Raw genomic sequence first — 11477 nt, 5'->3', positions numbered from 1 at the left:
AGAAACATTTGGGTTGAAATCGCTGCTTTATCTGGAGGAGCCACAGCGCCGGGAGAGACCACTGCTGCGCGGGGGGGAATCCGGGGTCCCGGACACCCGGGTGCGGGGGATCACAATGTTCCTACGCGGATGATGCTCCCTCTGAAGGGACACAAGAGAATTAGGAGACCATGCCTCGGGCGTGGTACGACCCGTGGATGCACCGGGCAAGGGCACAGGATTGGCAGTCCAACCCCGGCTCCCCCCACGCCCGCGGTTCAGGTGGGCCGTGCCCAGCGCTGGCGGAGCCCGGGTCCCCGTTCTGCCCGGGCTGGATGGCTCATTCTGCTGGCTGCGCGGCGGCGGCGGCTCGTGTGTGTGTGCGCCGCGCCCCGCCGCTCCCCGCCGGCCCCCCGAGCCCGGGGCGCGCGCTCCAGCCCGGGGGTCCCCGCGGCGCCGCGGCCCGAGGCTCCGGGCAGCGTAGCAATGGCCGTGCGCAGGCTGGGGGCCGCGCTGCTGCTGCTGCCGCTGCTAGCCGCCGTGGAAGGTGAGCGGGGATGGGGGCGGGGAGCGGCCGCCGCGGCCCCGGGTCGCCCCCTCACTCGGCCCCGCGGTCGCAAAGTTTGCCCGGGGACCGGTGCGGGGCGCAGGTGGCCGCGGGGAGGTGTGGCCGGCGGCCACTGCTGGGGAGGACGCGGGGCCCCGCGGGCGCCCGGGGAGCGGCGGGCGCTGATTGACTGTGCCAGGAGGAGGCGAAGGGACCATCTTGCCGAGGCTTTGTAGCCAGCCCGGCGAGCGCCGCCCAGGGCTGGGGACTCTTACCACTGCGCGCCCGCCACCGAGGTCCCCGCATCCCCGCAGAGCCCGGCGCTGCCTCGGCACCGAGCTCAGGGGCGCGGGCCCGGCGCGCAGTGGGCGCTGCAAAGTTTGGCAGGGAGCGTTCCGAGGGAGGCACCGCGGCCGCGCCAAGGATTGGGGATCCCTGGCCGCGCCCCCTTGGATGCAGTCTGGGCCACCCGAAGAGCAGGGGCACCCGCGGAGTGGAGCGAAGCGCGCGTGTCCCCCACCGCCGCGTCCATGCCCGCCCGGTCGCTCGCGGCGTACAATGGGGTCCCCTCCCCAGCAGGACTGAGCGGGGGATGGGGCGATGGGCATCTTTCTTGCGCGCCGGGTTCTCTGGGTACCTCTGCGGGCCACCGCCCCGAGGGCGACAGAGCTCAGCGTGGAGTCTAGAGCCCCTAGAACTCTCCAGCTGCCGTCAGAGCCCCGACCAGATGCTTTGCCATGTGTTGTTGGCCTTGGCCTGGGTCTCAGGGCCTCTCCCCGAGGCCCCGCTCTGTGGTACCACCCGACCCCCCGGGGGCGGGAGTGGCTGCCAGGTGGTCGCAGCTCGCTGGCTTTGGAGGGAAAGTTGTTAGCGGGGGTCTGGGTGTGTCCACCAGGAATGGCTGGGCTGGTAGGACCAGGCGTGAATCCTAATAATGGTTCTCACGTGTACTGCGCTTTACAGTTTGCCAATCGCTTCAGTTTATGAAGTACTTTGCTCTCAGTGGTTTACAGCGTGCTGCACGGTTGACAAGGTACTTGAAGCCTTCTTTGCAAAGTGCTTGCCGGCCGACAATCCGTGTTGAATCCTTCAAGAGAAGTCTTCCGGGAAGCCAGATGGGTCGAATTTTTACTGTTTTTTTTTTTTTTTTAAACAAATAGGGAAACCGCGGGTTCAGAAAAATCCTGTCTCAGCCATAGCCATTGGGCGATAAAAATAGGCCCTGGGTCTGAGGTCTTTCAGACAACTGGCTGGGCTTTCTTACCCCTAAAGAGAGTGACCCTCTTCTAGGAGTGTGCCACCGAGGGCTTGAGGGGTGAGACACAGACTGCCCTCTTCTCGGGTCACTTTGGGAAGAAGCTGTGAGGGGTCCAGGCACAGCCACTCCAGGCATGGCGGGGGACCCCGTGCTATAACTTAGTTTCCCTCTCAGTAATGAGCATTTTAGTGACCGCAGTGCAGGGAGAAGGGGGGGTCCTTGGATGGCAGCCATAGTGTTTGGCACCAAGGCAGCTGTCCTCCGGCTCCTGCAGGATTTGGCGGCTGCCTGCGGTTTCCCAGAGTGGGGTGGCCAGGGCACTGAGGGTGCCACGGGCCCTGGGTGTGGAGGGCAGCCCTGGAGCCCGGCTGCTGGCGGGGAGCACCCTGGGATTTGGTTGGTGTACCACTCATTACTCCGGCTTTGGGGAAATGACTCATGTGCTGGCCCGCTATACGTTGGGATGTTTACAGTATTTTGGGGAGCTTGGCATAAATATTGCTCTTTAGGTTGCAGTCAGTGGGGCTGGAGGGGAAGAAAATTGGCCTCTCTTGCGCGTTTGAGAAGGCCCAAGTGTGTTTTTAATTACCGTGGGGTAGATGGAAGGGCCACGTCTGTCCAGCTCTGGCAAGTGGGTGGTTAGAATCTGGGGGGCCGTGGCCTGGCTGGGCCCTGGCCCTGGACATAGGCCTGGTTGGCAGTTGATGTCACAAGATGGGATGGCTGCCCGTTTGGGGGCAGGAATAGGAGGACACTAGAGAATTTAATTCATCATGATCCGCTCATATGGGACTGAGAGATGGTATGAGGTTGATCTCAGGGGGCTGCTTCTAGTTCTCTTGGGACCCCGGGCCAGCTGCCTTCTCTGTAAGAGCCTCAGTTTCCCTAGGTAGGGCCTCCTCTGGCTATTCTCTGGCGGTTCTGTCATTATACATACCATCCCCAAATCGTTCTCCAAGCCTCCGTCTCTCCCTCTGTCACTTAAGGTGACCACACTAGCTGTCTCACACTGCGTGACTGTAACGATCACACTGGGTAGTGGATGGAGAACGAATCCAGCTACAAGAATTGAGTACGGGCTTTATGCCGAGAAGGCGGGATAGGTGTTACTGCCTATGGCCTATCTGGGGCACGTTTGGATTCTCCTAGGTGCAGCCCCATCTGTGGGACAGTATGGATACCAGAGACCAGGGAGGACAGCCCTTGCCTCTAGCATCCAGAGCTATGAGGCCACTACTGCCTGCCTTCCTTTCTCTTCTGGCTTGCTCTGTCTCCCAGCCCCTCACGGGGCTGCCCCTGAACATTATAGCCTAAGGATTTCCAGCTCCAGCCTGTGGAATGCTTGAGAGGAGATGGGGTGCACGTGCATGTGCGCACGCATGTGTGTGTGCTGGGGAGTGGTTCCCCTAGCAAGAGTGGTGAGCATAGTCTCGCCCAAACCACAAGACCCCCCCCCACCACTCCAGGAAAAGCAAAGTGTTGAACATCTGGAGCTAGGCCCAGGGACACATCTGACAGAGGATGGTGGCCGACTCACTACTAGATGGAACGTGAAAGCTGAGGTCTCCCCTTCACAGCCCTGCATCTGCTCTCCAAATATTGATGGTGCTCCCTTTTGGCTGGGTGGTGCTGGACCCTGGGGCCAGCAAGGAGACAGGGGACAGGCTGACAGAGAAAATAGTTGGCAAGAGCCGATGTGTGAAGTGTGTCCCCAAGCACTGCCAGAAGGAAGTTGAGGGCCACCTGGGGGTGCAGTTTGGGCTGGGAAAGGGTTGTTTCCTCTTTTATGGTTCTAGCCTGCGGTTCATTTTCTCACTCCCCACTCTCCCGGCAATGAACTTTCTTAGCCACCTGGCGGTTTTTTTTTTTTTTTTTTTTTTTTTTTTTTACAGATTGGTCTCTTCAGAGTTGAGGCGGTTGACTTTGGGACTGTGAGGATGAGGAAAATGTTGCCAGGCAAGCCAGCAGCATATGGAAAGGTCCGGGAGCCAGATGATCTGGCATTTCCTTGGGTGTGACCTAAGGGAGTGTGCCTCGAGGGCACCAGTGTGAGCTGAGACTTAGAAGGAACCCGAGGCAGATGCCGAAGGGCTGGGGTGGAAGAGTAAGATGCTGAGGGAAATGGAGAAGGAGCCATGGACGGTTCTTGAGCTGTTTATTGAGGGACCTAGCCAGATTTGTGTTTGGAAAGGTGGATGACGTCAGTGATTGGGGATGCTGAGAATATCCAGATTTGATATTCTTCCTGCACAGGAAGGCCGGCGCTCTGGACTGTGAGTTCCCTGAAGGTGCAGACCCCCTGGACCATTTGAATATCTGCAGTTATGGTACATAGAGCTGCTCAAACGCCAGTTTCCAAGAGGCCTTCACTGACTGTATTTGCTACTTTGTATTTTACCAGTTCCTTTTTGACTTTGTAACAACCGTAGTGGTTTCCTTGTTTCATGGTGCCTGGCCCTGAGCACCATGAACTTCAGGAGGCAGTGACTCAAGCTGCTGTGTTGGCTGTGGCATCCCAGCATGCAGAGCTGCTTGCCGATACCCAGGGCACTCAGGGACAAGTGTGCAGTCAGTTATCACAGTCAATGGATGGAGGGCTGAGTGAGTGGGCCTGGGACAAGCATGGGAAGAAAAGGACTGGGGAAACCAAGGAAGCCTTCCTGGAGGGGGAGACTCTGGGGATGGTTCACACAGGGCTGGAAGGAAATGTTTTGAGTGTGTGAGGCAGAACAGTTTAGCCAAAAGACCACCCAGACCCTTTCTGATGAGGACTGGGAGCTTCATATGCCCCAAGCCTTGGTGAATATGGGGTAAATTTACAGTTCCTGTGTGGGGTTGGCTTTTCTCTTTCTCACTTCAGAGGAGGTAGCTTTTGTGTATGTCTTAGGGAAATCAAAGCTTCACTTTAAACCCCAGCACTGGAGAGTTCTTATCAGATGGACCTGTTCTCTCATCCACCCATCCATACATCTATCCATCTATCTTCTGTCCATCTGCCTTCATGGTTGCCCTCCCTACGTCCATCCATCACTCATCCATCCATCCACCCATCCATCCATCTCCAGGGGCAGATGGTGCGTAGGAAACAGAGTCTGACTGTGGGGGAGAAAATTGCCTGCTGACTTCATAGGAATGTAAGTGGAGACAGTCTTCTAGAGCCATGGATCTGGGTTTGAATGGGAGCACTACATGCTGTGTGGCCTGGGATAAGATGCTCACACTCTCTGGACTTTATCTCCTATGGTTTGCTTGGCAGACACTCAGCATAGAGGGGATGCTGCTTTGGGTCCATGGCTCCTTCCCTTGGCTTGCCTGTAGTGTCGTCTGTGATGATTGGGCTGGGCTGTACCTGTCTACTTAGCGTACAATCCTCTGTCCTGGCTCCATTCCACAGGTGCCTTGCTCCCCCAGCCCTGGGACAGCGCTCTACATATGAATGGATTCAGGCATCCCTATGTTGTACAGTTGTGGGATGCCCTCAGAATCTCAGACTACCCATAGTTCTGCACTCTAGTCACTCTGAGCCGGCCATAAAACCCTAGCTGGGATTCTCCCTACCTCTGGAGTCTAACAGCAGTGTGTCTTTCTGTCCTGCTACAGTGCTAGTGTCTCCTGCAGGTTGTCCTTGCTGTCTCTGACCCCTTGATTGAAGTGTCCTGGTAAAGACACCTCAATAGTTCTCTGGGCACTCATGCTAGTCTCAGACTAGCTCCATAGTCAAGAAAGACCTTGAACTCCTGGTCCTCCTGTCTCTCTCTCCCACTTGCTGGGATTACAGTTGTCCGCCATCACGCCAGTTTTATGGGGTGCTAAGGATTGAATCCAGGGCCTTTTGCATGATAGGCAAGTATGCTAGCCAGGAACTGAGTCACATCCCCAGTCTCCTCTGGGCATCTTTAAGGATCCTCAGCCCAAGCTCCTGTCAAGTCTGCTCGCCCAGAGTTCACCTGTGAGCTTTGGTGGAGCAAGTTCCTTGTACAAAGAAAGACCCCCACAAGAAGGGTGGGAGGAACCTGAGGGTGGAGCTCACTGGTAACTGAAGTCTTAGGCCTAGAAGGAGGGGCCCTGGGCTTCTGTCCAGGTTGAAGGGTGTAGATGAGGTTCGAGTTCCTGATCTGCATCCTGATCTGCCTCTGTCAGTTTTGTGAGTGGGGAGCAAGGTGGATGGAATCTGTGTTTTAAACACCCTTCTGGTCTTTCTATGGGCTAGTAACACTTGTTCCCAGTGACCTGAGATACAACCGGGGACTCCTGGGAGAGAAGGACCACCAGGAGGAATCTGGGAAATGATATGTATGCATCAGGGCCTATGCCCACCCCGGCACCTCCTGGTGGCTGCCGGATAGGAGGAGGCCAGGCAGGCGGGCGGGCAGGAGGGCGGGAGAGTGGGAGGGAAGAATGTTTGTTCAGCTCCAAGGGGTGGGGTGGCCCTTGGTGCAGCACCTGGAAGCTTCCTGATTGGCATCAGGGAGGCAAGACTGATAAGGCCTTGAAAAGGTTTTAGGGCCTTTTAAAGCAGCTGCCTTCCGGAAGGTGGGGGAGGGGAACTCCTGTGTCACCTGGGGCTTGCTGAGGCCACTGAAGCCTGGGCCTCATTAGGTGAGCATCCCGGGGCCACCTGTTTTCCCCTTCCTCCCACCCACCCCTGTATCCCCCGGAGTAGGTGTACCTACTCCCTCCGAAGGCTACCGTCTTTCCTACTCTGTGGTCTTAAGCCAGCAGTGTACTCAGCCTCAGTTTCCTTGTTTGTAAGGGACAGCCAGGACCTGCTGGATGCACTGTGAGGTTTTAAGTGAGAGCCAGAGTACAGGTCCCGACTGGCAGAGAAACCTGACACTCAGCCATGCCCAGCTTCATTTGGTGGCATAACTGAGATGTGAATACCCTCTCCCCCAGGTCCCTCCCTCAACCCTACCCCTGTCCTGTAAGCAGCATATGTTTGTTCAAACACACACACACACACACACACACACACACACACACACACACGCACACAGAGTGCTATATATAGAGTCACACCATCCCTTCCTGTGTGTCCTCAGGCTGGTCGCTCACCCTCTCTGAGTGTTAGTTCTGTACTCCTGAGGTGGTTGTGGGAACTGATACCCTCCCTGGAGGAGAAGTCGGTGAGCTGGGTGAGCCTCGGGTGTGAGTAAACAGTACAAAGCTGCAGTGGCTGGATCCCAGTCAGCAGCCAAGCTCAGAGTGGAGGAACGTAGGTGCTGATTCACTCAGTCCTCAGTCTCAGTGCTCCCCTGGCCCTGCCCTCCCCTGCAGGGGAACAGCAGAGACAGGTAAGGCCTGTGTTCTAGAGCTGGGTTTTACTGATCCTTGCTGAGGGTAAGAGGTCCCTCAGCCTGTCTTTGAGGCTTTCCTCAAAGGCCTTGCCCTAGTTTAACTCCCCCCCCCCCATTTCCTCAAACCCTTCCCCCATCGCCCCTCAGAATCCCCCAGATTCTCCATGGTCACACCCCACTTTTGGCCCAGTGCCTGCCTGGTTTCCATGAAAAGGTGCCGGTGGCTGTGATCGACTGCAAACCTTGCTGAGCCTGTCTGTCTGTCCTACAGGTTCGCAGTGGCTATGTGGCCACATTCATTTGACAGATGAGTGAGAGGAAACCCAGAAACTGACCGTCCTGGGGACACCCAGAGAATGGCAAGGTCGGGTCTAACTGGGTGTGGGTGGCACTGGGGGACCCTGTCCTCTCCAGCTGCTTCCGGAACAGAGCTTGATGCTCTCAGAGAGGCTTGGCTCTGGCCAGGGTCTCTGAGGCAGCTGTCCAGCCTCCACCTCCATCAGCATCCTGAGATAATATAGGGGGGAGTGTTCTGGAACTCACAAACCTGCCATAAAAAGGCAATCTCTGTGCTAATGGTCAGAATAACGTCGTAAGTCAGACAAATCGGATGTTAACTCTGGGTGCTGTGGGGGCTGAGGGGAAGGAAGTGCCTCTGCCGAGGTCAGGGACTATGAAGATGTTGTGAGAAGGCTTCTGATAGGAATGGAGAGCCAGGAGTTCTGAGTGTGCCATGACCACCCTCCAAGGGGGCAGGAACCAACGGGCCCACTTCAGAGATGGGGAAACTGAGGCCTGAGAGAAAAATATACCTGTCCAAGGTCAGTGCCTTGATGTAACTGGGCCTCTCCACAGGCCCCAGAAGTCTCCATTCTCATTGAGTGCTTAGCCAACATTTAGAAGGATAGTGTGTTATAGAAAAATTCCTGATTCAGGCTTCTCTGAAAGTCAGTCTGGCTTCTCAGGCCCACTTCTCCACATGACTGATTCGCAGCCACCTCCTCAGATTCCCCAAGTACTGGGTGACTCGCCACTACCTTATAGAACTATTGGTATAGCCCTCCAGGCTCTTCAGGTCCAGGTGGACCCTTGAGTCTGGCTCAGACTCTGTGTAGACCTAAGACAGAACCTAAAGGCCTCCCGGACCTTGGTTGCCTCTTCTATGACCTGGGTCAGGACCCTTCAGTGCTCAAGTTCAGGGCCAGGTACAGGCCACGAGTCATGGAGAACACTACAGAAGCACATCTGTGGTCGGCTGCTGAGTAACAAGCCTCTCTAGCTCCTGGCCCAGAGAGGAGTGATTCAGGGCTTATTCTCCAGCAGGTTGATAGCTTTGGGAGGTATTCTGCTTCACACAGTGTCAGCCAGGATCCTTGTGGAGAAAGGGACTCAGCCATGAGACTGGGCATGCCAACATGGCCTGGGAGACACCGCCTCACACACACCTCAATGTTTCTCACCCATCACCCAACACTGAGTTCCTCAGAGGACAAAGCAGAGCCTCAGACTTTTTCCTTTCTTTCTTTCTCTGCCATGCTAAGGATATACCAAGGTTTCATGTATGTTAGGCAAGTGCTTTACGGAACTACATGCTCTGCCCGTGTAAGACTTGTAGTTTTAGTAAAAAACACAAATAAGATTATGCACACAATTTATTGTATGTGAGTGTGGGCATGCATGTGTCATGGCATGTTTGTGGAGGTCAGAGGAGTGGGAGCGGGGTGGGGGGGGTTCTCACTTTCCACCCAAGGTCCTGGGGATCGAACTCAGGACATCAGACTTGTGTGGGGGAAACTCTGTTACCCACTGAATCATCTCAGCCACTTGGATTTTCAGGGGCCGGGTCTCACTCTGTAGCCCAGGCTAACTTCACATTGGTGACAATCCTCCTGCTTCAGCCTCCCGCCTGCTGAGATTATAAGCAAGCTCCAGCACCCCCAGTCTCCGTATAAGACTTCAAGAAAAGTAGGAGCTGGCAGCACATCCCAAAGCCGGGTCAGGCTGGTCATTCTCTGTTCAGGCCTTAAAGAGGCCCCTTCCTTGTCAGAGACTTGACCTTCTGCTTAACTGTAGTAATAGCTTCCCCACCAAAGCGCATGTCAGAGCTCTGGGCATTCTCCCATCTCATGCCATGACTGGTACGTCTCTCTGTATGCTCTGGGCTACCCTTTGCTCCAGATTTTGATCGAGGCTGACAAGGGAGCAGATGGGCCTTGTGTTCTTCGGGGTAAGGGCATTTAGACGACCACTTTACAGACAGTTTATTCCACACCGTGGATAGCCCCGGGATAGAGGCAACAGGAAGCCAGGAGGCCACCCTCTCCACTCCAGCCCAGCACGCTCTCTCTGTACCTTCCCAGTGTAATCTGTCCTGAGCAAGCCGGGGCTCTCTCTCACCTTGTGACTCAAGGCCAAGTTGCTTCCTGACAGGTGTAAAATCAGGAACCTCCGTACTAGTGAGGGCAGCCAGGGACAAACTTATTCAAGACCCGTTGTGAGGTTTGAGGTCAAAGAAGAAGGCCTTGGGTTGGTCGCATGGAATTAGGTCCTGGGATAGGTGGCTTCACTTCGGCCTCAGTTTCCCTAGGAGTCGTAATTTCAGCCACCTCCTGATATTTGTGTCAAAACGCAACCGTAGACTTCATTCGACTTTAAAAGAATCTGAGGTGTGACTGTGACCGTCCTTCTTGCTGTGGTCAGGGGCTAGTACGTGCCCAGGGGGGCAAGGGAGGATGGGAAAGGTTTGGATGTGGTTCCTCGGCTGCTGGGAAATCTACTTTTATAGCACAGGGAGAGGAGTACATGTGGTGACATGGATACCTCTCTGGCATCACCCACGGAGACCCAGTGGAGAGTGGGCCAGGCAATGTAGTAGTGGGAGTTTATGTTACATTTATGACAGGCAAGAAATACGGCTCCTATCTGCTGCCTACATGGGAGATCACGTTTCAAGTCACACAGATAATAAATCACAAGGGTCCTAGTTAGAGACCCCAGACCCAGAAACTGGCCCGGCTTGTGATCTAGTGTGGGCAGTTCAAGTTGGCGGGACAGTGGCGCCCCAGGGAGTGCCCAAGTCCTGTCTAAAGACGGCAGGTGCCGTTCACCCCTGACCCATTTTCCCCCTGTGGGAGTTGGGGCTCAGTCTTGCTTATGATCTGCGAAGTTTGTGTTTGTGGGGAAACAGTCGTAGGTACTGCTGTACTGTATGTGAAGCTATGGTCTTCATGCTTGCATAGCAAGCACTGTGCGGTCTGAGCTGTCTTCCCAGCACCTGGAGGAGGTGACTCCTCAGATATTCCAAAAGTGTAGGCACACTCGAAGTGTGAGGCCGGTGCTGAGGCCTATGAACGCACTGCGTACTGGGACTGCGGGTAGGAGTCCCGTGTGTGTGTGTGTGTGTGTGTGTGTGTGTGTGTGTGTGTGCTGGAGAGCAGAAGCTGCCAAGCACAGGGGCGGGTTGCAAGCTGCCCAGCCCCAGCAGGGAGAGCGTGAGGTCAACATTCCCATTATGGCGACGACATATGTCCACAGCACCAACTTGTCACTTGGCCCGAGTCCATGGGAAGCCGGAAGGACAAAAAGCATCTGAAACGTGTAAGTGGGGCGAAAGCGGCTTAGAGCACAGTGGGACTCGACCCTCCTGAATGGGCCTTCTCCGCCTCTCCTGGGAGGCAGGGCCTGGGAACAGCTCTGCCAGAGCCCAAGGGGCCCTTTTGGAACCCACAAAAAGCTGGGGCCCGGGGGAGTCCGCTCAAGTCAGGGCCCTGGCTGTGACATCCTCTTGCTTGTGCCCGTCAGCATCAGCTGTCACGACTCACAGCCTCAGATGGCAGCTCCTGTGGCTCCGGGAAAGCAGTGGAAAAAGACTTCAGAGCAGCTGAGGAGCCCCCAGCACTTGGGACACCCTTGGACTAGTCCCTTCAGGAGCCAGATGAGGCCAGACCCCTGACCTGGGTCTAGGGGATCCAGGAGGTCCAGGGAAGAGCCTGCTCTTTGAGAGGAAGGCAGAGTGGAGTTCCTGTCCTTGTTTGTCCACTCTGTCACCAAAGAACTCACTGGGCAACCAAAGATGACTTTGAGTTTCTGATCCTCCTGCCTCCACCTCCCAAGTGCTGGGATTTTTGGTGTGCACCATCAGGCTTAGTTTGTGCAGTGTGGGACATCAAACCCAAGGGTTCGTGCACGTTAGGCAGACACTCTGCACTGAGTTACACCCCCAGCTGTCGGATCAGCCTCTTTAGTTTTTTGCCCATACATGAGAGTAAGAACCCCCATCTGCCCTCCCCCGCTCCAGGTGCTAATGGGGAGCAGAAGAGAAAAGTCTCCGTCTTACCAAACCTTGCCTGATCTCAGTCTCTCTGCTCGGTTATGAGCAGCAGCAGTAATGACAGAA

At 55.8% G+C, this 11477-nt stretch overlaps 1 protein-coding gene across 6 annotated transcripts in view; it reads left to right on the top strand.

Annotated features, from left to right (window-relative positions):
• Positions 1-270: 270 nt before the first annotated feature.
• The window catches only part of Ephb2 (Eph receptor B2), a 181395-nt gene continuing 170188 nt past the window's right edge, over positions 271-11477 (top strand). For 2 of the 6 annotated variants that reach the window (XM_039110057.2, XM_039110056.2), the window contains exon 1: positions 276-526. In XM_039110057.2, coding sequence (XP_038965985.1) covers positions 466-526 — 61 coding nt within the window. In that variant the 5' untranslated portion in view covers positions 276-465. 6 annotated transcript variants of the gene reach the window in all.

Source organism: Rattus norvegicus, chromosome 5 (genome assembly GCF_036323735.1).
Source record: "Rattus norvegicus strain BN/NHsdMcwi chromosome 5, GRCr8, whole genome shotgun sequence".
Taxonomy (NCBI): Eukaryota; Metazoa; Chordata; class Mammalia; order Rodentia; family Muridae; genus Rattus; species Rattus norvegicus.
Note: the sequence above shows the minus strand (reverse complement) of the source record. Positions and strands in the feature narration are given on the sequence as shown.